Consider the following 27,741-nt stretch of genomic DNA (forward strand, 5'->3'; position numbering starts at 1 on the left):
GCAGATGAAAGTTGTCCTCCTGCTCCGCCCACGTTTTGAAATGTTCCGCCTCCTTCTCCCTCTGCAGCATCTCCAGCTCCTGCTCACGCATGGATTTCTCCCGCTCTCGCTCCAGACGCAGCTGCTTCACCTGAACACACAAGACTCACACATTTACCTCAGTCTGTCTTTATTTCATTTCACAAAAGCAATCTGGGTGCAGCATTTAGACATAAAAAAGTAGAACACAAAAATACAATACAATTTATTATTAGGACATTTTACTATGGAAATTAATCAAAAGTTATGAATAGCCGTTATTCCACTGTCGGGCCGAACAGTTCTTAGAATGGTGCGGAACGGTTCCAGCTGTGTTTCCACTTGAGCCTGGTTCGGCACGGCACGATTACAAACCGTTCTTGGCCCGTGAATCGTGCTGGCAGAATGCGTGTAGTGAGATCGCCACTCAGGATTGGTCACACATTAATAATAAAATTATAAGAAATATCTGATCATCCTCCATAACATGGTCGCTATTTACATCTGTAAACTCTTGCAGGCAACGACTGATGCTTTTGTATTATATTCCAAAAAGCGACTGTTATAAGCCCCACAGTGGAAAATTAAACCAGAACCGTACCAGCTGACCCGGAGCGGCACGGAATGGAACGATTACGCAGTGAGAACCGTTCAGCCCCACGGTGGAAAAGCGGCTAATGTCATGAAAGTTTAATTGTTTAATGTTGCAAAGTTATTAAAGTTACCTAAAACAGGAAAAAAAAACTTCACATACTTGAAATAAAATAAACTTTAAAGCTACAGTCCGTAACTTTTTGCGCTCTAGCGGTTAATAAACAGAACTGCATGCGTCTTGCGGAAGAACATTGCAGCCGGAGCTACTTCTCTCTGTTTATGTCTATGGCGAGTCACGAAGGGACTGTGCTCCTCCGCAGCGCTTCCTACCAGACCGCTCTGAAATAGTCCCCATATAAACACTTATTATAAGTGTATCATAATGATTCAGGGTAAGACAAAAACACGCTTTGGAAAATGGATTCATGTTGGACATTCTCTTTATATCTTTTTTTGTAAATCTTGAACACAAAAAAAGTTACGGACAGCAGCTTTAACTTTTAAAAAAATTAAACTTTTTTTATTTCAGCTAGTTGCCAAAACAATATTTCTCATTGTCATTCAGTTTAACTTGATATACTAAAATAACTCAAACTGAAATAACATTTTATAGAAAATATTTAGACATAAAAAAAAAAATCTACAACTAATACACACAACAAAATACTAAACTTTAAAATCAAAATACTAAACTACTTTTTAAAGAAAACAAAAATAAAAATGAATTCAATATTAAATAAAATTAAAAATTAAAAAAACGAATATCTTTTCACAAATTTGAAAGTTAAACTACTGACCTTAAACATTATTTTATATTTGATACCAACTAGTTCAACTATTTTAAAATATCACATTTGTTTATGGTGTCTGCGGTCACATTAACTAAAAATACTTGATAAAGTTGATATATTACAAAAAAAGTTTTCAAGAATACACTCACCTAAAAGATTATTAGGTACACCATACTAATACTGTGTTTGACCCCCTTTCGCCTTCAGAACTGCCTTAATTCTACATGGCATTGATTCAACAAGGTGCTGAAAGCATTCTTTAGAAATGTTGGCCCATATTGATAGGATAGCATCTTGCAGTTGATGGAGATTTGTGGGATGCACATCCAGGGCACGAAGCTCCCGTTCCACCACATCCCAAAGATGCTCTATTGGTTTGAGATCTGGTGACTGTGGGGGCCATTTTAGTACAGTGAACTCATTGTCATGTTCAAGAAACCAATTTGAAATGATTCAAGCTTTGTGACATGGTGCATTATCCTGCTGGAAGTAGCCATCAGAGGATGGGTACATGGTGGTCATAAAGGGATGGACATGGTCAGAAACAATGCTCAGGTAGGCCGTGGCATTTAAACGATGCCCAATTGGCACTAAGGGGACTAAAGTGTGCCAAGAAAACATCCCCCACACCATTACACCACCACCAGCAGCCTGCACAGTGGTAACAAGGCATGATGGATCCATGTTCTCATTCTGTTTACGCCAAATTCTGACTCTACCATCTGAATGTCTCAACAGAAATCGAGACTTATCAGACTTCAACTGTCCAATTTTGGTGAGCTTGTGCAAATTGTAGCCTCTTTTTCCTATTTGTAGTGGAGATGAGTGGTACCCGGTGGGGTCTTCTGCTGTTGTAGCCCATCCGCCTCTAGGTTGTGCGTGTTGTGGCTTCACAAATGCTTTGCTGCATACCTCGGTTGTAACGAGTGGTTATTTCAGTCAAAGTTGCTCTTCTATCAGCTTGAATCAGTCGGCCCATTCTCCTCTGACCTCTAGCATCAACAAGGCATTTTCACCCACAGGACTGCCGCATACTGGATGTTTTTCCCTTTTCACACAATTCTTTGTAAACCCTAGAAATGGTTGCGCGTGAAAATCCCAGTAACTGAGCAGATTGTGAAATACTCAGACCAGACCGTCTGGCACCAACAACCATGCCACGCTCAAAATTGCTTAAATCACCTTTCTTTCCCATTCTGACATTCAGTTTGGAGTTCAGGAGATTGTCTTGACCAGGACCACACCCCTAAATGCATTGAAGCAACTGCCATGTGATTGGTTGATTAGATAATTGCATTAATGAGAAATTTAACAGGTGTTCCTAATAATCCTTTAGGTGAGTGTATATTATCTTTCGAAATTTTGTAGCCATTCTTAGTTCAATTTCAAAATCAAAATTCCCTATTCTATAATGTGTCTGTGTTAATAACTAATTAAACTATTTTCAAATATTCTCACTTTTCGTTATGGAGCTCCTGTTAGGTTAACTAAAAATACTTGATTTTTTTATGTATAAGTACATGTGATCTTTCTAAATTCTGTAGTAATTCCTGATTCAATTTAGAAATCAAAGTTCTATAACGTTTCAGTGTTCAGAAGTGTTTGGTACCTTCTGTAGTTCCCTGCGGTTTTCCTCCTGGATGTGTTTATTTCTCTCCTTCAGATTTTTTTCTGACAAGTGCCCGATGCCTTTCTTCTCCAGAGCCTGAAAAATACACACACACAAACAGAGAGTAAATTAAGTGAACTGTTCTGTTAACAGAAGTCCTAGCCAGACTTTCTCAAGCAACATCACTGCAATATCAAGGTGTGTTTACAGTAGGGGTGTAACGGTACATTGATATGAATCCATGCATCGATCAAATGACTAACAATAGGATGAATCAAACTATATGCATTCAAGACTGTCTTAAATGTTTTCAGTGCAAGTCAATGATGAGCGGTCATCAGACTCATATGCAAGTTTATGTTTTTCTATAGTTTTTCAACATTATTTAAAAATAAAAAATTTATTTTTTGATGTCCAATTTAGGACTAGATTTGCAGGATTTTCAGAGACTGTTTGTGTTATATTTTGGTTGCATTTGTGAGTAAAAATGCTGGCTGTGTGAAATAAGTACATAATAGGGCTGGGTAAAAAAATATTGATTCGATATTTAGTCTTAAATCCTAAGAATCAATCTTAACGTAACTGGTGTGCAATGTCGTCAGACGTAGCGCAAACACTTTGAACTGCGAGAGGCGTTACACTTTATCCGTAAGTTTAATACGGAAGGTGATCTGCCGGAAGCTAGATAAATTACTTTATAAAATTTTAAATATGGATATTTTGCTTACACAAATGCATCGCTTCAGAAGGCCTTTATTAACCCCCCGGGGCCATGTGGAGCAGTTATATGATGGATAGATGTACTTTCATGGACTTCAAAAACGATTCACTGCCATTATAAAGCTTGGAAGAGCCAGGACATTTTTAATATAACTGATTGTGTTCGTCTGAAAGAATGTCATATACACCTAGGATGACTTGAGGGTATATCATGGGCTAATTTTCATTTTTGAGTGAACTATCCCTTTAAGTGCTTTTATACAAATGTGTTCATTTTAACCTTCAAATACCAACTAGTTTACAGCATTAGCTGCGAGTTTATTTGCTATGTACTGTACCTAATATTAGGCCTGTCGTGATAGTCAATAAATCAATTAATCGCACGATAAAAAAAATTAGCTCGATAATTTTTCCGGCCGCGATAATTTCCAGCGTCCGTTTTTATATCCATTTTTGCCAAGCGTTACATTATATGATCACGCTCTTATACATTTAAATGCTTCTAAGCGCGACAATGTCCTCTCCTGTCTGTGTGGCTGCGTCTCATGTCGGCTAATCGAGGGAAACTCTGACACACACACACACTCGACGCACAAACAGACTCGCGTCAGTCTCGTGCTCACATCGGGTTCTCTTTTGCTCATGAACAAACAATAACAACAACACAGAGAATTTTGAGTATTCTCATATTAGGAGTCTTAAATTAGTTAAATAACGTCTTAAAAGAACTTAGAGTTGTGAGGAAATGAGATGCGTGGGACAGTTGTTAAAAGTTGTTTTTTTAAAGCCTAATAAATGTTGAAATTGGTAGCTTTCAGTTATACATGTAAAGTCATTAATGTTTCATAGAGACACACTGGCCTTCATTCATAAAAACATTACAATACAACACATTTAAAATATGCTGTCAAACTTTAAAAACGTATTAATCGTGATTAATTACAGAAAAAATGTGATTAATTAGTTGTTGTTTTTTAATCGATTCCCAGCACTATCTAAAACACAATCATCCTTTGCAGTTTTCCCAGCTGTTTATTCAAGTACATTTGTTTGTTAACAGACTGAGAGTCCAATGCTTTTTTTGTTTTGGTTGTTTTGTTCATTTATTGTGGATATTTAAGATGTTTTCCGTTTTCAGTGTTAAATAGTCTTTAGAAATAAAAGTTTATTGATCTTTGAAAAGGTGTACCTGCATTCTTATGCCATTATCATTATTTTAGATGAAAAGGGTCTCAGAACAACAATATTATCATTTATCGCAATAATTTCTTGGCCAATTTATCATCCAGCAAAATTTGTTATCATGACAGGCCTACCTGATATATATCCAAAATAATCGAATCGGAATCGGATCAAGCTTGTGAATCAAAATCGAATCAAATCATGAAACGTGTGTCAATACTCTAGCACATATCATCACAATATTGATATATCTATTAAAGGCCCCTGAATAGAATTCAATCTGTAACAGCATGCAGGCCCGTCGCAAGGGGGGTGCGAGGCCCTGTGCGAACGTGATGTGCGAGGCCCTGGGGTATAGCCTATTAACGGGGGTCTACTGTTGCTATAGTGACGAACAATCTGTTGTTTATGTGGATATTCAAGCAAAATTAAATAAATTGTATATTCAGTTTAACAGCATTAGGTTCAAGAAGTTAAACTGTGTAACTGAACTGCGCAGTGCACACACATTTTGACGCTAAAATGATTATGTTATTAATTATGAATGCGCGTTTGCAAAATGGCCTGAATCCACTTGACTGAGTTTGGACTGCTCTCTCACTGAATCATCTGAAGAGATATCTCAGTCAGTAAAATAAACAGACAGTATTGAGAGGACCAGCGCTGTTTTTCAGTATTTCCTCTGTGAACATGCGCTAAATGGATGTCTGACAATTTCGTTGCTTTTTAGTTTTCAGATTTAAAAAAATTTAAACCGTCTAGAGATGGAATAGGCTTTACTCGTTCTGCGGTGCCATTGCTCTCAAGGTGAGTAATAGTTAGGCTACGCTTTTTTAACTTTAATAGTGTTAAATAAAAAACCTTTTGTGCGTGCCGATGAAATTCAGGCGTCCGTGCTTTCTCCGTCCATGCAATAAATGCAAATCCTTGAATGAGCACGCATTTCTAGCGTATTTACTTGAACTTCTTAGGTAATATCTATGGTTTGACTCATTTCAGAGGCGGCCAAAATCAGAATTTGAATGAACTGTGAATAAAGCTCTATGAATTTGACGTGCGATGCCTGCTGACTGACATGTTTGCGCATGAATCACTGTCACTCACGCACAGAGAAATAGGCTATTGCAAATTACTGCATAATACATTTTTAACAAGCAGAATAATTAAGCATCACGATACACTTTTATCTGTTTTTTAACTATTATAGTATTTTGAAGGACAAAAACATGAACTTTTGGCTTTACATCATCTGGTCAGCGGTCACTTTACTTTTGTGCGAGGCCCTGTGCGGTCGCACACTTGGCACAGCCCTTGCGACGGAACTGACAGCATGTTTTGAGGTCAATATTGTTTTGTTTCTAGGGCTGTAATCTTCCAGTCGATTAGTCGATTTTTAGTCAAGGCGTTCTGGCTCAACCAAAATTTTGACTGGTCGATTTTTTTGCCACATTCATTTCATCAGTTTTGGCCGCGTTCATTTTACCAGTTTTGGCCGCGTTCATTTCACCAGTTTTGGCCGCGTTCATTTCACCAGTTTTGGCCGCGTTCATTTCACCAGTTTAGGCCGCGTTCATTTCACCAGTTTAGGCCGCGTTCATTTCACCAGTTTAGGCCGCGTTCATTTCACCAGTTTTGGCCGCGTTCATTTCACCAGTTTTGGCCGCGTTCATTTCACCAGTTTTGGCCGCGTTCATTTCACCAGTTTTGGCCGCGTTCATTTCACCAGTTTTGGCCGCGTTCATTTCACCAGTTTTGGCCGCGTTCATTTCACCAGTTTTGGCCGCGTTCATTCCATCAGGTGGCAAGCACTAATTGCTAATGGGGGTGTTTTCAGAGCAGCCCTGTTTACCAGGTAACAGTCTGTCTTCAGAACACCCCCTTTGTTTTTACTTATTTCGGATTAGCCCAACCCACTGGAGACGAGAGACAGATTGAAGAAGGCTACTTTGCTGTATAGGCATTTCATTATTTAATTGTGAGAGCGTTTTCCTAGTCAGTCCTCTTCTACCATGTCAACAAAGACATCGGCAGTGTGGCAGCATTTTTTAAAAATAGAAAATGCGAAAAAAGTTGAATACAAATTTTGCAAGCAACAGTTTGCATATCACAGCTCGACGACAAATGTCATACCACCTAAAAACGGTTAGCTAACTTATCTGCGTTAGGTTGCCCCGTCTGTTTTGAGTTGCCCCGTCGCTTTTATTATTGTGCAAACTGCAAATTTATTTCAAGTATTATATATTGGATTTGGGCACTTTATTATTTTATTTTTTATTTGGAGCCTAATGCACTGTGCCCACTGTTTGTATTAGTTTTGAGCCCATGCTTTATTTATTAGTTATGCACTTTATTTCGTTTCTGCTCTTGATCTGGCTTGTTTAATAAATATTCCTTTTTTTATTAAAGTGGACGTGCCTTTTGTGTTTAAGAGTAAAAGCTTTAAGTTAATAGTCTATTCGTGTCTCAGCCGCGGAGCTGAACTGAGCTCCTGTTCAAGCTGAAATGATAGTGTCTGTCAGTTAGTATATACATATGACAAAAACAATTGTCTAAATTATGTTGCATATTCCTCAAAAGTTCTTGTGATGATATCACTAGTTGACAACATAGTAACCTACTATATTTTCGGAAATCATAGGCTATGATATTGCGCAGGTGCACGTGATGCAACGCTGTCAGAGCCGACAGACTCGTGTGTCAGACTCATTTCAGTGCAAAATAATCCGCTCAAAAACCTATTTAATATACTGCAAATAACCTACTAGTTTATGTTTATTTATAATTCATTTAGGCAGACAACAAGGCTACCAAGTACTGCGCACAGTGTGCAGCTAATTAATGTAACATTTTTTTTTCCTAACGTCATTTTTAGTCCAAAATTTTCAAAATTTCAGGACTTCAGTCGACCAAGATTTCCTTTGGTTGATTACAGCCCTATTTGTTTCGCTGGCTAAGAGAATCGATAACAGATCGTATCGTGATCAAGAGGTCAGATTTCACTCTCAAGAGGTCATCTCTCTCACCTTCTGCCATTTGAACGTGCCGAGCAGGTTGTTATCTCCGAACGGATTGTCGGCGTTGGTGTAGCCCATGTACTCTTCACTCCAGCCCATCTTCTCTCTCTTCTTCCTCTCTTTGGCCTCTTTCTTGGACAGACGCCTGGCTCTCTTTTCCTCTGGTGTCTCCAGAGCTTTCATCATCTCCTTCTTTTTCTTTGTCTCTTCTTTGGCAGAGGATGCACCCCGTGCTGCCTTTCCCTCCTGATCGGAGTCGGCGGAGGAGCTAGAGGAACTCGGGGATCTGGATTCTGATTGTCGACGTCTATCTTGTTCCCTCTCTTTACTCTTTCTCCTCCATCTCTCCCGGCTGGGGCTCCTGCTCGGTCGTCTCCTCCTCTCTCTTTCGCGCTCCACGCTGGACTCTGCGCTAGAGCGTGACGAGCTCCTCCTCCTCCTGCTGCCCCTTTCATCCTTGTGTTTCATCTTCATCTTATGCTTCTTATGATCATTGTGATTATCACCTGAAGAGCTAAAACAATAAATAAAAACAAACAAACAAAAGAACAGTTAAAACACTTCCAATCACAATCAGGATTTTTTTTTTTTATGATAAAATATGACCATCTTTGAAGGACCCCCATCTTAAAGTCACCATGAAATAAAAATGTACAATTCTTGTTTTTATGGAATATTGCAGCAATTATTATATATGATTTCTCTGCACATCGCTATATTTTATAATTAATGTGCTTCGTAATCTTTAATGAAAATAACTCCTCTCTCTTGCGGTGAGACAAAATCAAGCCCTGCCCTACATTTTTCTTTTACTCAGATATAGGTCACAATGAGCAATAAAAGCATACTGCAACATCCGTTTCATGCCAACATTGAAATTTGAAAAAGGCAACTAAACTGGTTTCTTGAATAAAGACTCAATTTACTCTTTTTAAAATTTCTAAAATTATTGTTATAAATACAGTGAGGAAAATAAGTATTTGAACACCCTGCTATTTTGCAAGTTCTCCCACTTAGAAATCATGGAGGAGTCTGAAATTGTCATCGTAGGTGCATGTCCACTGTGAGAGACATAATCTAAAAAAAAAATCCAGAAATCAAAATGTATGATTTTTAACTATTTATTTGTATGATACAGCTGCGAATAATTATTTGAACACCTAAGAAAATCAATGTTAATATTTGGTACAGTAGCCTTTGTTTGTAATTACAGAGGTCAAACGTTTCCTGTAGTTTTTCACCAGGTTTGCACACACTGCAGGAGGGATTTTGGCCCACTCCTCCACACAGATCTTCTCTAGATCAGTCAGGTTTCTGGCCTGTCGCTGAGAAACACAGAGTTTGAGCTCCCTCCAAAGATTCTATATTGGGCTTAGGTCTGGAGACTGGCTAGGCCACGCCAGAACCTTGATATGCTTCTTACAGAGCCACTCCTTGGTTATCCTGGCTGTGTGCTTCGGGTCATTGTCATGTTGGAAGACCCAGCCTCGACCCATCTTCAATGCTCTAACTGAGGGAAGGAGGTTGTTCCCAAAATCTCGTAAAACATGACCCCGGTCATCCTCTCCTTAATACAGTGCAGTCGCCCTGTCCCATGTGCAGAAAAACACCCCCAAAGCATGATGCTACCACCCTCATGATTCACAGTAGGGATGGTGTTCTTGGGATGGTACTCATCATTCTTCTTCCTCCAAACACGTGTAGTGGAATTATGACCAAAAAGTTCTATTTTGGTCTCATCTGACCACATGACTTTCTCCCATGACTCCTCTGGATCATCCAAATGGTCATTGGCAAACTTAAGACGGGCCTGGACATGTGCTGGTTTAAGCAGGGGAACCTTCCGTGCCATGCATGATTTCAAACCATGACGTCTTAGTGTATTACCAACAGTAACCTTGGAAACGGTGGTCCCAGCTCTTTTCAGGTCATTGACCAGCTCCTCCCGTGTAGTACTGGGCTCATTTATCACCTTTCTTGGGATCATTGAGACCCCACAAGGTGAGATCTTGCATGGAGCCCCAGTCCGAGGGAGATTGACAGTCATGTTTAGCTTCTTCCATTTTCTAATGATTGCTCCAAAAGTGGACCTTTTTTCACCAAGCTGCTTGGCAATTTCCCTGTAGCCCTTTCCAGCCTTGTGGAGGTGTACAATTTTGTTTCTAGTGTCTTTGGACAGCTCTTTGGTCTTGGCCATGTTAGTAGTTGGATTATTACTGATTGTATGGGGTGGACAGGTGTCTTTATGCAGCTAAAACCTCAAACAGGTGCATCTAATTTAGGATAATAAATGGAGTGGAGGTGGACATTTTAAAGGCAGACTAACAGGTCTTTGAGGGTCAGAATTCTAGCTGATAGACAGGTGTTCAAATACTTATTTGCAGCTGTATCATACAAATAAATAGTTTTTAAAAAATCATACAATGTGATTTCTGTATTTTTTTTTATTTTTTAGATTATGTCTCTCACAGTGGACATGCACCTACGATGACAATTTCAGACCCCTCCATGATTTCCAAGTGGGAGAACTTGCAAAATAGCAGGGTGTTCAAATACTTTATTTTCCTCACTGTATGTCTAAAATATTTAGTTTCTAGTATCCCTCATACTATTCATTTTAAGTATACCATTTTAACTTATTTTTTTATTCAATTTGACTTAATATTCATATTGTATTTTTTGTTTCTTATAAGCCTTTTTATGATTACCGTTTTCTTTTGAAAGCACTTGAATAACCACGGTGTAAGAAATGTGCTATATAAATAAACTCGCCTTGTCTTGTATTATTACGTCTTTCCACTCGTTATAGTACTACTGTTAGATGTCATTTTAACTATTTACACTGTTTTTATTTAAAACTTTTTTATTTAAAAACGTGAATAAACTGAAATGCACATAATTGTTTGATTATTTGTGTCTATACCTGTCTCTGTCTTTTGATCTTCCGCGTGATCGCGCTCTTCTGCCTCTCTGATCGCGGTCAGAGTCGCTGGAGTGGCCGGACTCCCTGCCTCTGTTTCGGCTCGGGCCCGCGGAACCTCCGCTGCTCCTGGAGCCGCCGCTATCAGACCGCCCTCGTCGGCGAGAACCCATCACGGGAGAGCGGTTCCGACTTTGTCTATCCTCTGGCGAGTGGACATGTCTGCGGGATCTTTCTCGAGAGCAGGACCGCGATCGGCTCCTACGATGTTTCTTCGATCCCATGTTTTCAGGTCCTGACCGCGCCGCGTCGCGTAAATAGGTAGTCTATAATGTTTGTAATACTTATTTATCGCAAATCAAATAAATCCTATGATAGTCGTTTAGAAAAAAACAATAAAGTTTATATATATTTGTGTGTGTATTAGGAAATATGCAGGTTTACTATTCAAGCTTTACACAAATATTCGAATAATTTCAAGCAGGCGATATATTGAGCTCCTCTTCCGAGGTCCTATTTGAGGCAGAACGTTGACGTCTCCGCTGTCATTTTAATTTGAACTTTGTAAAATAAAAAAGTAAAATACACTATTAATTTAAATACTAAACTACACTATAATAACTTAACAAACACAACACTAAAGTACCACAAGGATGTATTTACCTCAATTTAAAAGTAGCCTATTTGTTTTCTATGATGTTCACTTTATGTCAAAAAGAAAATAAATGACTAATAATCTAATAATTCGATTGCTTTAATTCAATCTTGCCTTACAAGGTCAGCTTTTAACATTAGTTTGAGTGTATTTTCTTCCATTTATTCATTCAACTGAATGTGATTCTGTTTCTTAAAGACCCATTGTCCTAACGTCCCACCTATGCAAGTGGATGGAGAAGATATTAGTCAGAAGACTTAATTACTTCCTTGAACATTGAGGATTATTTGTTTTAATTCCCCTACTCCTATTAGTAATATACCCGTTTGGTTGTTTCCAAAACTGAGGTAGATTTAAACATAATGAAACTAAAGGAAAAATGGGAAGAGAGTGAGAAAGGACACTTGCCACTTGTCTGTTACCATTGGCTAGTTCAGTGTAACACGTCACAGACTAATTAGGCTAATTGCAGAATTTATTTAGGTGTATGTGTGGGAAACTATCAAAATGCCAAGTAAGGCTGAAAATGTGGGCAATGCTATGTTTCGTCTTGACGTCACAACAAAACGGCTTGGGATTCGTTTTGAAAACGATTTGTTTAATTGACTCAGAGTTGACTCTTACTTTTGAGAGACAATAACTATATATACGGGGCACTTTCAGATTTAAAACTTTTCAGGATGTTTTCATTCACTTAGAGCTGTTACACACTACATGAAAGGTCATTTTCAAAAATCCATAGTAGGGGCACTTTGACTGAGGTTTGACCCCATAGGGTTAAATAAAACACTGTTTCTGTTTGGTAAAAGTCAATCAAATGAATGTTTGGAATATAAAATCACAGAAAGTGTGGAACACAAAGGCTGTTACATTGTCACATTTTAGGAAATATAGGGAACAAAGGAATAAAGATAAGTCAGGCAGGAAGAACATGGAACCTTGAGGGTGTGACAGAAAGAAAGCTGTTGTGGAATACCTGAAAGATATAGGGGTGTATTATAGGATATAGTTAGCCTGGGAAAACCCAGACAACTTCTGGCAAATTTAGATTTGCTCTGCAAGTAGTCTGGCAAAGAGCCCATTCAAGCCCATTTCTAATCCCTCAAAATCGCGGCACCAATCAGAAACGTTGGGGCGGGCTTTACATGATGACGACAGCGCAGCGACGTTGAAGCAGATTTGCCGCCGTGGAGCATCACTTGTTCGAATCAGCTATTGCGTCTGTTTTAAGCGATTTAAACTTTTCCTTTTCGTTAAAACCCGAGCAAAGAACAACACTCGAAGCCTTCATATCTAAAAAAGATGTTATCGCTGTCTTACTGACTGGATTCGGCAAAAGTCTGATACCATCTTGGCCCTTTGGTGGCTAAACGAATGGGTCTTAGCAAGAGCCCTCTGGTAGTGTTAATGTTTCACAAAATATAGTTTTAAGTCCTTTTCAGGCTAGAATGTAGTTGTTTAAAACTCAAATCTGTGGTTTATTTATAAAGAGAGCACCTTTTTGAAAATTTGATCTGCCGTTTTCGGAGTTGTGAGCTCCAGTGGATCAGCGGCGCTCAGCGCTCGTTAACCCCGCCGAGAGGCGCCTTTCCTCGGCCAGTCCTTCTGCCGCTGGCTCTGATGTCTCTGTAGTGGTTAAACATAAGATATGATTCGTCTCGTCTTGTGTAGATCTAACGGCTGAACTTTGCTCTCATTAATCTATAATTTGTTCCCTGACAGATCGTTTTGTCTGAGGGCAAAGTGAAGTTTCATAACTTTATATTTTTAAGCTATTAAACTTTACCGTTGTAGTCTCCTAGCGCTGACTTAGTTTGACTGAATTGCTTTATTTATTGTATAGCTTCTTATACCTTTTACTTATACTTTTATAATTGCTATTGATCACACATCAACTGACATTTAACAAAAAGAGACTGGGTTGTGTTTTATGTCATATTTAATTTATTACAGTGATAATCATAGCCTATGTGCACATTAATGTGTGTGTTTTTTTAATGTAAACGAAAAGAGGCTGGGTTTTTTATATTTCGTTTTGTTATAAGCATTGAAGATAATGAATTGCCTGCACTACATTTGTGTGGCTATAATATGTTTCTTTTTTTTTATTTTATAAAAATTAAAAGAGGTAGAGTGGTGTTTTATCATATATTTCGTTTTATTGTAGCCTAAAATATACAAATATATACTGAGTGACACTGTCAAGAACGCTGCTTGTCCATTAGCAGAGTAGGCGGACTAGTCCTCCCATTCGTTCTCCGGAGTCAAACTTGGCAAGTCACGGACGCAAGTCAGAAGTTCACGTACGAAATATGTCATAAAACACCACTGCCTCATTTCATAATAGCCACACGAATGTGGTTCAGGCAACACGTAGCTAGGCCTACATTGATTATCTTATATATTCATAATAGAACGAAGTATAAAACACCTTGCCTCTTTTCGTTTACATTTTAAAAAAAATAATATATTAAACATTAATATGTGGTTTAGGTAAGGTGACCAGATTTCTGAAATGGAAACCGGGGACATTTCATATTTGAGAACACAAGTACAGACAAGAACGCATATTAAGAGACGGCCAGAGTCTGAGATGTTTCTCTGCGCTCTGCATACGTCATCTCCCTCATCGCTCTGATTGGTTTTAGGTCTATCTGCACCCAGAGGCATTTGAGCGACGCCCGTTGGTGAAGCCCCTTTGGAAATGATTTGTCAATGAAGCTTTGCCAGACCATAACTCAGTTACTACTGAGAATGGTCTGGTTTTAACCAGGCTAGGATATATATATATATATGTGTGTGTGTGTGTGTGTGTGTGTGTGTGTGTGTGTGTGTGTGTGTGTGTGTGTGTGTGTGTGTGTGTGTGTGTGTGTGTGTGTGTGTGTGTGTGTGTGTGTGTGTGTGTGTGTGTGTGTGTGTGTGTGTGTGTGTGTGTGTGTGTGTGTGTGTGTTTTATAACTGTTATTATTATTATGTAAAGTAGTTTCACCGAACCATAATCCAATGCTGCATACTAAGGTACGGTAGGTGGCGGTATGCACCTGATAAGTCACGGTTGCACCCCACCATAAAACTAAAAAAGAAGAAGAAGAACCAGGCTTCGTCTCAATCAACTTAGTTCAGTAACTTAGTCAGGGCACTAATCAGGGAGTTGGTCACATTCATGCTAGGCAGCTGATTGAGACGCGCACCCCTAAATGACAACAAGGACTAGGGTTTGCTCTTTGACTAAACATAATCCAGTCAGCCCACAGTCCGACAGCGATTTGCCATTTCGTTTTTACGTCTATATTGTTGTTGTAAATCAAACATATTTATACCATATCACTAAGTTATGCCTCGCGTCAAAAGTGCTCCTGAAAAACACCCTTTTACCAGGGAAGAGGAGACGACTCGCGACGATTCACGGCGGTGGCAGCTGTCAAGATTCTTGAGGTAAGCTGTACTTACTTATTTATTTACAAAAACAATATTTTCTGTTGCTGTTATTTTAATACTGGCTTAAAAGTGCGGTTTACGTTGAAAATGTCCATTGTCAATAGTGTATGTTAACTGAAGCACAGAATCGAGATAAATTTTCCCCCACTTTCACACGAAATTCAGGAAATTATTGGATTTCGTTTGCGCCAAGCAATGGTAAATGTGTGACCGTTTTGTACTTGATTCGCAATACACGAAATGTCAACTGTAATGGCATATTAAAATGGTCTAATTGATTATGTCTAAAGTAGTTGTAGTGGATTTGAAAGTTTGCTGAAATGAGCAGCGGTGCAGGCTAGGTTATATTTATATTTATTATACAGCAAATGAACCAATCAGAAGATGGACCATTTTCTATGTTCAGTCTCACCAAATTGAATTTATTCAGGTAACCCTGGAGAAAAAAGTATACTTGAAGTCAGACTAATTATCAATATACTTCAAATGTCTTAATGATTACTTAACTTGAAGTGTGCTATTTTGGAACAACAAATTTTTTTAGCATAATTTTTTAGTATTAAAGCATAACTTTTAGTGTATTTAGTGTACTTTTATGTGCTAAATTGGGACAACTTCAAGTATACTTTTAGTATATGCCTGTGTTGGGATTAATTACATGCTTAATTAGTGATATTAAAGTGTCCTTTGTAAATATACACTGATCATGCAAAGGGAATAACACTGATTATCTCTTCATCACCTGTTAGTGGGTGGGATATATTAGACAGCAAGTGAACATTTTGTCCTCAAAGTTGATGTGTTTGAAGCAGGAAAAATGGGCAAGCGTAAGGATTTGAGCGAGTTTGACAAGGGCCAAATTGTGATGGCTAGACGCCTGAGCATCTCCAAAACTGCAGCTCTTGTGGGGTGTTCCCGGTCTGCAGTGGTCAGTATCTATCAAAAGTGCTCCAAGGAAGGAACAGTGGTGAACCGGCGACAGGGTCATGGACGGCCATGGCTCATTGATACACGTGGGGAGCGAAGACTGTGTGGTCCGATCAAACAGACAAGCTACTGTACTCAAATTGCTTAAAAAGTTAATTCTGGTTCTGATAGAAAGGTGTCAGAAAACAGTGCATCGCAGACCAGTCAGGGTGCCCATGCTGACCCCTGTCCACCACCGAAACACCCAACAGTGGGCATGTGAGCATCAGAACTGAACCACGGAGCAATGGAAGAAGGTGGCCTGGTCTGATGAATCACGTTTTCTCTTGCATCACGTGGATGGCCAGGTGCGTGTGCGTCGCTTACCTGGGGAACACATGGCACCAGGATGCACTATGGGAAAAAGGCAAGCCGCCGGAGGCAGTGGGATGTTTTGGGCAATGTTCTGCTGGGAAACTTGGGTTCTGCTATCCAAGTGGATGTTAATTTGACATGTCACCGACCTAAGCATTGTTGCAGACCATGTACACCATTTCATGGAATATTCCCTGGTGGCTGTGGCTCTTTCAGCAGATAATGCGCCCTGGCACACAGCAGAAAGGGCTCAGGAATGGGTTGAGGAGCACAACAACGAGTTTGAGGTGTTGACTTGGCCTCCAAATTCCACAGATCTCAATCCAATCGAGCATCTGTGGGATGTGCTGAACAAACAAGTCTGATACATGGAGGTCCCACCTCGCAACTCTCAAGACTTAAAGGATCTGCTGCTAATATCTTGGTGCCAGGTACCACAGCACACCTTCAGGGGTCTAGTGGAGTCCATGCCTCGACGGGTCAGGGCTGTTTTGGCAGCAAAAGGAGGACCAACACAATATTAGGAAGAATGCTATGCCTGATCGGTGTAAATTATTTATTAGTGTTTTAGGTTCACTACAGATTAGTTATGAGTTTCCATGCGCATCTACTTTCAGTACATTGTTACAATTACAATTTTGAGCGTACAGTTTAAAATATACTAAAAATATATTTTAAAGTAATGTTCAAATAAGTACACTTTAAAAAAAGTACACGATGCTTTCATTTCAAGTATTATTTTTCTAAAATATATTGTTAGAAAATGTACTAAAATACAATTATTTTAAAGTGTCAAAAGTTGTATTGTGAAAATATGATGCTAATAGTATATTTACAGTATTCTATTGAAAAGAGAATATTTTTGAAATACAATAAAGAACACTTTTTTTCACCAGGGAAGTAGTAAATCCTTAATTCCGACCAAATCAAGCATTCTAAGCATTTATTTTTGCTTTAACAGTGCATGTCAGACAACAAACCAAGCCATGAAGACCAAGGAATTGTCTGTAGACCTCCGAGACAGGATTGTATCGAGGCACAGATCTGGGGAAGGGTACAGGAAAATTTCTGCAGCATTGAAGGTCCCAATGAGCACAGTGGCCTCCATCATCCGTAAATGGAAGAAGTTTGGAACCACCACGACTCTTCCTAGAGCTGGCCGCCCAGCCAAACTCAGCGATCGGGGGGGAAGTGCCTTAATCAGGGAGGTGACCAAGAACCCTATGGTCTCTCTGACAGAGCTCCAGTGCTTCTCTGTAGAGAGAGGAGAACCTTCCAGTACAGCACTCCACCAATCAGGCCTGTGCGATAGAGTGACCGGACGGAAGCCACTCCTCAGTAAAAGGCATATGACGCATAACGCGTAAGTCATACAATTTAACCCTTTCTGAAAGTAATATGCAATAAAGTAATGAAGTGAATTCCAAGCATGAATAAGTAAACTTAAAAATTATACTCAAATTTAACTTAAAATATCCTATAACTTCAGGATATTAAAAAAGGCATTTTTGAAATATACTTTCAGTGCATTGCTACAATGACAATTTTGAGAATACAGTTTAAAATATACTCAAAATATATTTTAAAGTATGTTCAAATAAGTACACTTAAAAAAAAAATACACAAATTTAATTTTAAGTATATTTTTCTAAAATATATTTTTAGAAGATATGCTAAAATACAATTATTTTAAAGTGTTAAAAGTTGTTTTGTGAAAATATGATGCTAATATACCTTTTATATATTCAAAGATGTTGCAATTATTGTTATTATATTTGCAATATTCTATTGAAAAGGGTATTGAATGTATACTTTTTTTTCACCAGGGAAGCATTGCAGTAAATCATTAATCCCTACCAAATCAAGCATTCTAAGCAAATTTAGTTTATATTTTTGCTTTAACAGTGCATGTCAGAAAACAAACCAAGCCATGAAGACCAAGGAATTGTCTGTAGACCTCCGAGACAGGATTGTATCGAGGCACAGATCTGGGGAAGGGTACAGGAAAATTTCTGCAGCATTGAAGGTCCCAATGAGCACAGTGGCCTCCATCATCCGTAAATGGAAGAAGTTTGGAACCACCACGACTCTTCCTAGAGCTGGCCGCCCAGCCAAACTCAGCGATCGGGGGGGAAGTGCCTTAATCAGGGAGGTGACCAAGAACCCTATGGTCTCTCTGACAGATCTCCTGTTGTCAGTCAAGTTCTGAACATTTTTTGGAGACGTTAATTTATTCCCAAAGGTGGACAAAAACATTGTGTTGTAGTCTTTTTAAAGACCATTTTAATGGTCACATTACTCCTATGCTGTGATGTAGTGATGGGAAATTCGGATCATTTTACTGACTCGGATCTTTGAATCTCGTTCAGCAAAATGAACAAATCTTTTTTCAAGTCATTTCGTTCATCATGTCCCAGCTCCATAGGCAAGGCTGCAGACAGTCACCGGAAACAGAAAAGATTAGTTCATCTTGAGTCTTTGAGTCGTTCGTTCAAGTCCCCATAGGCTGAATGCAGAAACAGAAATGATTAGTTCATCTCTCGAGTCAGTCTTCGGGTCCTAGTCTCGTTCTTTTGTCACGTGACCGCTTCCCGGGTTCAGTGTCTTGCAACATATACAACATTACAGTCGTATTATTGACTCTATATTATTTTTTGTTTAGGAATTATCATACTATTATCAAAAGATATCTGCAACAAACATCTGAAAAATAACAAAATGACATCTTGTTCCTGTCAGTCTATTTTTATTGTTAAATATTTCTTGTACCCCTGTGGTGTTTTTTAAATTATTATTTAAATTATTAAATAAATATATATATATATATATATATATATATATATATATATATATATATATATATATATATATATATATATATATATATATATATATATATATATATATATATATATATGATGATATGGCTTTGCTATTTACTGAAGATTAGAACCCACTGTAAACAAGTCTCAATCTTTGCTTTATCAAAGTGATTTCCCCATCATACGGATAAAGTTTAAAGCATTAACTATGAAGGTAAATTGATGCCTTAAAGAATCGCAAGCGCAGGGTAAGATTTGTGAAAGTGTACACAAGATTGCAAGCGTAAATTAAATTTGCATGCACAAGATATGTTTTGTAAAGCTGTAAATTGCCTTTCAATTGTAAGGAAAAAAATATTTGCAGCATTTTACTGTTATTCGTAAGTGTAATTCATGTATTGTGAAACTGCAGCTTCATGTTAGCGCAAAATAAATATGATCTGTATTCTTCTGACATCCATTTTTCCGTGCTAAGACTTTTGACATGTTTCTTTCGCCAAGATAGGGCCAAAATCATTGCACGACTGTGAACATCGATTTGCAAGCGAAAACATCAGAGTCAGGAACTGCAAAACAGATTGACCGTGTAAAACCAACCTTTGTGTAAAAAAAATAAACTGTTGCAAATGTCTAAATGACTTGTTGTGTATGTAGGGCAAAAAAGTTCCCGAAAGAAACCGATTTGTACAGTTCCGTCTTTCTTTTAGCTGCGCTTAAAGTTTTGGCACGATTCTCTCACTCGCTTGAGTTTTGCAAGCACGAGGAGGAAGGCGGGTCCACCTTCTTCTGTAGCCAATCAAATGAGCTGCTCGCTGACTCTCGATTTACCCTTATCTGATTGGTTCAATAAACACCCAGATGCCAGAACACATCTTTATCTTCATTTGGCTCAGCATTCTGAGCTAGTGTGTTAAGAAATAAATATATTCAGTGTATCCTTATCATCATCATCATCATCATCATCATGCCATGATATTAGTTTGTTATCCTGATGCTGCTAAAAGTATAGTATCTGCACTACTGCATGCATAATTTCACCTGTTTACTGATCAGGGGCGTTTCCAGAATTATTATTATTATTATTATTATTATTATTATTAGTAGTAGTAGTAGTAGTAGTAGTAGTAGTAGTAGTAGTGTTAGAATTAAATTATTATTTTTCCTTCAACATGTATTTTTAAGGGCATCTCTAAATTTTGCACCATTTATCTTTATGCTCCACTTTAACTTCTTGTCTAGACAGTATTTGCCCTCTTTCTTTTAGGCCAGCACGTGCCACTCCCTCTAACCCTTGGTTATCTGATGTTATTCGTGAACACCGGACGATACTCAGGGCAGCAGAGAGAACATGGCGTAAATCTAACCACCCACCCGATCTAGGTAAGTATCAGTCCCTGCTCTCATCCTTCTCAGATGAAGTACATGCAGCTAAATCTTCTTATTTCCAAAACAAGATCAACAACACCTCAAACTCACGCACACTGTTCAGAACATTTAACTCTCTCCTCTGCCCTCCCCCACCACCTCTGTATCTGCAGACGATTTTGCACAATTCTTCACAAACAAAACAACAACCATCAGCAGTCAGTTCTCACCCACGTGCACTTTGGACTTCAGTTCAGCCACATCCACAACCAAACATCCTCCCTTCTCATTTTCTACACTCACTGAGACAGAAGTATCTAAACTTCTCCTCTCTAGCCATCCTACCACCTGTCCTCTGGATCCCATTCCCTCACACCTCCTTCAAGCCATCTCTCCTACAATCCTACCAGCACTCACACACATCATCAACACATCTCTCTGCACCGGCATCTTCCCTACCACATTCAAGCAGGCTCGGGTTACTCCACTACTTAAGAAACCCACATTAAACTCATCTCTCATAGATAACTACAGACCTGTTTCTCTCCTACCATTCATAGCAAAAACTATTGAACGAGTTGTTTTCAACCAGGTTTCATCCTTCCTATCACAGAATAATCAGCTGGACATCAACCAATCGGGTTTCAAAAGGTGCCACTCCACAGAGACTGCACTACTGTCGGTCACTGAAGCCCTGCGGATAGCTAAAGCTGACTCCAAATCATCAGTTCTCGTCCTGCTCGATTTATCTGTGGCCTTTGACACGGTCAATCATCAGATTCTTCTGTCCACCCTCTCATCACTGGGCATCACAGGGACTCCACTCCTTTGGTTTGAGTCCTATCTCACAGGTAGGTCTTTCAAGGTTACCTGGAGAGGAGAGGAATCCCAAGCACATCCACTGACCACTGGGGTTCCCCAGGGCCCCATATCACATCAGACAGAGCATTGTAGTGTCACTGAGGAAAAATTACACTCATTCACTGCTATAGGAGAAGAAGAATTGGCTAAACTCGTTAAATCATCAAAATCATCAACATGTATGCTTGACCCTGTACCGACTAGGCTATTAAAAGAGATGCTACCAGAGGTCATAGATCCTCTTCTTAATATCATTAATTCATCATTTTCATTAGGATATGTACCGAAAACTTTTAAGTTGGCTTTTATTAAACCACTGATTAAAAAATCGCAACTTGATCCTACAGAATTAGTCAATTATAGACCAATCTCAAATCTACCCTTTCTGTCAAAAATACTTGAAAAGGCAGTGTCTTCACAATTATGTTCCTTTTTTAGAAAGAAATGGTATCTGTGAGGATTTCCAGTCAGGATTTAGACCGTATCATAGCACTGAGACTGCTCTCATCAGAGTTACAAATGATTTACTCTTATCATCCAATCGTGGCTGTATCTCTCTATTAGTGTTACTCGATCTTAGCGCTGCATTTGATACCATCGACCACAACATTCTTTTGAATAGACTCGAAAATTATGTAGGTATTAGTGGAATTGCTTTATCATGGTTTAAATCATACCTATGTGACCGTTATCAGTTTGTAGCAGTAAATGAAGAGATGTCACACCGATCGCAAGTTCAGTATGGAGTACCACAAGGCTCAGTGCTAGGACCGCTACTCTTCACCCTGTACATGATACCACTGGGAGAAATTATTAGGAAGCATGGCATTAGTTTTCATTGTTATGCTGACGATACTCAGCTCTATATTTCTTCACGCCCTGAGGAAATTTACCAATTCACAAGATTAACGGAATGCATAGCTGATATAAAACATTGGATGACCAATAATTTCCTGCAACTCAATTCAGAAAAAAAGGATTTTTTTAATTATTGGACAAAAAAACTCAACAAGTAGTAACCTAGAATACTGTCTAACACTTGATGGCTGCTCTGTCAAGTCCTCGTCGTCAGTGAGGAACATGGGTGTGCTCTTTGATACCAATCTTTCGTTTGAAAGCCACGTTTCTAGCATCTGTAAAACTGCATTCTATCATCTTAAAAATATATCTAAATTACGGCGCATGCTCTCAATGCAAAATGCTGAACAGTTAGTTAATGCGTTCATGACCTCAAGGCTAGATTATTGTAATGCTCTACTGGGTGGTTGCCCTGCTCGCTTAATAAATAAACTCCAGCTGGTCCAAAACGCAGCAGCTCGAGTTCTTACTAGAACCAGGAAGTATGACCATATTAGCCCAGTTCTGTCAACACTGCACTGGCTGCTTATTAAACATTACATACATTTTAAAATCTTGCTTATTACTTACAAAGCACTAAATGGTTTAGCTCCCCAATACTTGAGCGAGCTCTTAACATATTATACTCCATCACGTCTACTGCGGTCTCTAAATTCTGCCCAGTTGATAATACTGAGAATATCCAAATCAACTGCAGGCGGTCGATCCTTTTCCTATTTAGCTCCTAAACTCTGGAACAGTCTTCCTAGCATTGTTCGGGAAGCAGACACACTCTGTCAGTTTAAATCTAGACTAAAAACACATCTTTTTACTGTGGCATACACATAAAACACTTTTTCAATTAAATGATTGTTAGGCTGCATTAACTAGGTCAGCCGGAACCTGGAACACTTCCCATAACACCTGATGTACTCGTTACATCATCAGAAGAATGGCATCTACGCTAATGATAATCTCTCTGTTTTATCCTGAGGTTTACTGCAGTCAGCCAGATCCCGGCCGTATCCAGATCAGATGGTGGACCTGCGCCCAGAGAAGACCAACACAGGACCCTGAAGTGTCTGAGAGACCGTGATTAGACTCTCCCTGCAACTGCCTCATCGACACGGCATCTTAATAAACCCGTCTCCAGCGTGATGACTCCAATTGTTCGAATATTACAATTAAATAATACTTAAATCGATATGTCATCCGCAATAAACCTGAATATTGCACTTTAATAATTATTTAATCAACATCATCCTCAATATACCCGTCTCCAGCGTGTTGCCTCCGGTCCTTCGAATATTCGGATCTATTATGACCTCTGACCTGTAAAGCGGCCAGAATAATAATAATAATAATAATAATCATACGCTGTTTGTTAATTGGCCAGAGGAGAACTGGCACCCCGACTGAGCCTGGTTTCTCCCAAGGTTTATTTTTCTCCATTAGGTCACCTGATGGGGTTTTGGTTTCCTTGCCACTGTTGCCTCTGGCTTGGCGTGCTCAGTTGGGGACACAAAATTTTTCAACTAAACATCGTAATAAATCTAAATAATAAACTAAATTAACCATATAAACCAAATGATTGATCTAATTATTGATCTAAAGCCCACACTGTCACCGTATGGAAATTGAAATGAACTGATGACATCAAATGGCTATACAGCTTAATAAAATTATGCTGCATTATTTTCCTGTTTAACTCTGTAAAGCTGCTTTGAAACAATCTACATTGTTAAAAGCGCTATATAAATAAAGTTGACTTGACTTGACTTGACTTGACTTGATGAGAAAACATCCCCTGCAGCTCAACCTGGCAAAGACTGAGTTTCTCATCTTCCCCGCCAGTCCTACCATACAACATGACTTCACCATCCAGTTAGGTACTTCCTTGATTTCCCCATCAAAGTCAGTCAGAAATCTTGGAGTAACATTTGATAACCAGCTGTCTTTCAGAGAACACATTTCCAAAACAGCTCGCTCATGCCGGTTTGCGCTCCACAACATCAGGAAGATTAGACCGTTCCTAACAGAGTACGCAACACAGCTTCTTGTCCAGGCCCTGGTTATTTCTAGACTCGACTACTGCAATGCGCTTCTGGTTGGACTCCCCTCTTCTGCGATCCAAACACTTCGAATGATCCAGAATGCAGCAGCACGCCTTGTCTACAACGAGCCCAAAAGGACCCACGTCACACCTCTCTTCATCTCCCTACACTGGCTACCACTCGCTGCTCGCATCAAGTTTAAGGCGCTGACGCTTGCTTACAGAACCACCACAGAACCACCAAGAGCTCAGCTCCTGCTTACTTTGACTCCATTCTTCAAATCCACACCCCCACCAGAAGCCTTCGCTCAGCAAAGGAACGACGGCTTGTGGTACCATCACAGAGGGGGAAAAAATCCCTTTCCAGAACATTCTCATTCAAAGTTCCCAGCTGGTGAAACGATCTTCCCAACGCCATCCGAAACGCAGAATCCTTGACATCATTCAAAAATCAACTTAAAACTCTGTTCTTCCGCGAGTACTTAAAAAATTCCTTTCCTCTTTCTCTTCTTTCTTCCCTCCCTACTCTAGCCTGTGCTACACTGAGCAATGTACACGCCCTCAGGATTTTAGGCTCTTATTGCGCTTCTCGACTCTTCATGACCAATCGCTTCATGTACCCCCAAGTTGTAAGTCGCTTTGGATAAAAGCGTCTGCTAAATGCATAAATGTAAATTTATCTGTAATACAATTGTTTAACCTCTAGATGCCTGTATATCCCTATAAACATAAACATGGCTGTGTATTCCCTGTTTGCTCTGTCAGTTTTCATTTAGTTATTTTTCATTTGATTTGGATATATATATAGATATTATGAAAGACTACTCTTTGTCAAAGTTTAGTTTTTATATTGATTTGAAGTATCAGTTTTGTATTAGCCTACAGTCAAATCACAGAGAAAGCATTTTGTTATTCATACTAGCTACATAGCTTGATCAGTCACACTATAGTAATCAGAATCACCAGGACGATATTTCAAAATATATAAATGAGTGTTAAATACCATGAAATGTTGTCTGAAAAAGTCTTAATCAGAATGGTATTATTGGGTATTAAAGAATGGGTATTAAATGTTTTGATTGTAAAGTTTAACATCAGCTTTAACATTCACGAAGCACCACGACGCATGCGCGAGAATATGACGCAGCGCCGGCGTTCGGGAATCCATGAAATCCACACTTTAGTCCAATTTTGAGCACTACGCTAGAGCCCTGCACGGGACTGTTTTCTTCATCCCGCTCCCGCCCGCACCCGCCGAATTTCTGACCATTACCACCCGCTCCCGCAACGTATGTGTTACACTCCCGCCCGCTCCCGCAATATGTATGTCCACTCCCGCCCGCACCCGCAAAACGCACAATAATAGAGATGCATTGGTTTTGTGTCTTCTCCCGTCCCGCAGGAAAAAAAAAAACACGTGTTTGAATTGATATTATTAAAGAGATTCATGGGGTTGTTTGTTTCGTTTCCCTGGCCTGCATGTAAAAAAAAAAAAAAAAAAAAAGACAAATACATTCAAATATTATTTCGTTTTTATCAAAAACTTTGCACATAAAAATAGACTGCTTTGCAAAACAGAAAACAGAAAAACAGATTGAGAAACAAAAAACAGATCCCAATTCGTCGGTCAGTTCCGACGTACGTCGAACGTGACCGACTGAAAGGAAACCTGAGAAAACATGCTTCAACAGAACGTAATGTGAACACAAAATAGCAAACGGACATTTAGAAACAATCCATTTCCACTCACTAAACTTCTATGTATTGTTTGTCAAAAACACCAAACAGTCAACTTGACCTGCAGGGAGTGCTGAGCGTTTTTGGTGAGGTATGATCAAGTAGCTATGTATTTGCCAGCTACGCAATATGTGGATACATATAACGTTATACCGCATGATTTTGCCTACCAAAACAATTGAGAAACTTCTCCAAATGTCAGACTTTCCTTGCTTAGCTTTTGTGCTGTAAATACCTCGTTTGAGGTTCTTTTCTACATCATCTATTGACATCTTCTCCATCATGTCGTTAGGCAACCTCCCTATCCCGCCGATTCCCGCTGTGTTTTTTTTAGCCGCCCATTCCCGCCCGCAGCAAAATTCAAACCGCCCGCTCCCGTGAGATTTACGTTGGGTCCCGCGGGACTCAATCCCAATGCAGCCCTCTACCCTACGCCGAGCACGATCAATGTAGAATTCAACAGCTTAGATACGGCGCGTCTTCCTCTGCTTGTTGTAAACAAATCTCCTCGCTTCTGGTTCACGTGTCCGAACGCCGGTTCTGCGTCATATTCTCGCGCATGCGTCGTGGTGCTTCATGAATTCACGGCCGAGGCAGACAAGGAAGACAAGAACTTGTGGAATAAAGTCGTTTTTTTTTTTTTTTTTCTCGCACAAAAACTATTGTCATTGCTTCATAAAATTATTGTAGAGCCACTGTAGTGAGATGGACTTTGTAACGACGTTTTTAGTGCCTTTTATGGGTCTTGAGAGTGTGAATGTACAAGTGTCAATGGAGGCCTTTCTCAAGCCTTTCTCAGTCATCAGCTTTCAACAAAAATATCTTCATTTGTGTTCCGAAGATGAACGAATGTCTTACGGGTGTCGAACGACATGAGGGTGAGTAATTAATGACATAATTTTCATTTTTGGGTGAACTAACCAGTGTTGGGGGTAACGCATTACAAGTAACTTGAGTTACGTAATAATATTACTTTTTCCAAGTAACTAGTAAAGTAACACATTACTTTTCAAATTTACAACAAAATATCTGAGTTACTTTTTCACATTAATTTGACTGACAGCTCTCCTGTCCCCATATTGAGAAAAATAAGTGCAGAGGCGTTGTGTGTAAACATGATGGTTATTGTAATTCTAGACTAAATGTGAGCATTTATTTATCTCACTTGCACAATAAAGATTCTGTACTCCTCAAAATGAATAAAATCAGTCAAATGCAAAATCAGAATACTATGCAAACCTCCCAATAATTAAATGTTAAATAAAACAACTATTTTTATGCATTAATCTACCTTTATATTTAATTTACCAATGTCTTGCTGCTGACCTTTGATGATGAAAATTACTAGATTTTTTGTTTTTATTGGTAAAACCTTTTTCACCTGCATCCTATTCTACCATTATCCAGAATGGCAGCACAGCAGAGCTGCGCCCTCTACTGTTCATGCGTGAATTTGCATTTTTACCTCAGCCTGGGGCTTATTATTTAAATTTTGGTATGAAGAGGTCTTTACAAAAATATAACTTTTTTGTTATAAAAACAAAACAAAAACTAGCCCAGCCCAGGTGAGAAAAAGTAACGCAAAAGTAACGTAACGCATTACTTTAAAAAAAAAAAAAGTAACTAAGTAACTCAATTAGTTACTTTTTAAGGGAGTAACACAATATTGTAATGCATTACTTTTCAAAGTAACTTTCCCCAACACTGGAACTAACCCTTTAAGGCATCAATTTACCTTCATATACAGACTGCATATCCGTGCCCTAATATGGGGCTGGGGCTTGATGAACGAACGACTCGAGAGATGAACTAATCATTTCTCATTTCTGATTCCTGTAGTAGTC

At 39.0% G+C, this 27,741-nt stretch overlaps 2 protein-coding genes across 4 annotated transcripts in view; one reads left to right on the plus strand and one right to left on the minus strand.

Annotated features, from left to right (window-relative positions):
• The window catches only part of cactin, a 29,195-nt gene extending 18,047 nt beyond the window's left edge, over positions 1–11,148 (minus strand). For both annotated transcript variants that reach the window (XM_079820577.1, XM_079820576.1), the window contains exons 1-4: positions 10,852–11,148; positions 7,938–8,442; positions 3,013–3,108; positions 1–130 (exon numbers count right to left, since the gene is read on the minus strand). The exon at positions 1–130 is cut by the window's left edge and continues 16 nt beyond it. In XM_079820577.1, coding sequence (XP_079676703.1) covers positions 1–130; positions 3,013–3,108; positions 7,938–8,442; positions 10,852–11,132 — 1,012 coding nt within the window. In that variant the 5' untranslated portion in view covers positions 11,133–11,148. The remainder of the gene's footprint in view (positions 131–3,012; positions 3,109–7,937; positions 8,443–10,851) is intronic.
• Positions 11,149–14,562: 3,414 nt separating this feature from the next.
• Positions 14,563–24,948, plus strand: LOC307128661 (uncharacterized protein). Of its 2 annotated transcripts, XM_079820597.1 has the most exons (4): positions 14,627–14,938; positions 17,184–17,585; positions 20,309–20,424; positions 21,023–24,948. In XM_079820597.1, exons 1-4 carry the CDS (start codon positions 14,838–14,840, stop codon positions 21,025–21,027), a joined length of 624 nt encoding a protein of 207 aa, XP_079676723.1. In that variant the 5' UTR covers positions 14,627–14,837; the 3' UTR covers positions 21,028–24,948. The 2 variants fall into 2 exon arrangements, with proteins under 2 accessions (XP_079676722.1, XP_079676723.1); XM_079820596.1 differs by lacking the exons at positions 20,309–20,424; positions 21,023–24,948 and adding an exon at positions 18,128–18,998 and having other exon boundaries at positions 14,563–14,938.
• The last annotated feature ends 2,793 nt before the right edge of the window (positions 24,949–27,741 follow it).

Source organism: Gobio gobio (genome assembly GCF_949357685.1).
Source record: "Gobio gobio genome assembly, chromosome: 6".
Lineage (NCBI taxonomy): Eukaryota > Metazoa > Chordata > Actinopteri > Cypriniformes > Gobionidae > Gobio > Gobio gobio.

Excerpts from the sequence above, each read along its gene's own strand:
- LOC307128661 (XM_079820596.1), top strand. The coding sequence starts at position 14,838 with ATGCCTCGCGTCAAAAGTGCTCCTGAAAAACACCCTTTTACCAGGGAA. Across the intron at positions 14,939-17,183 it reads CAGCTGTCAAGATTCTTGAG|TGCATGTCAGACAACAAACC; the intron begins GTAAGCTGTACT and ends TTGCTTTAACAG. Across the intron at positions 17,586-18,127 it reads AGGCATATGACGCATAACGC|TGCATGTCAGAAAACAAACC; the intron begins GTAAGTCATACA and ends TTGCTTTAACAG.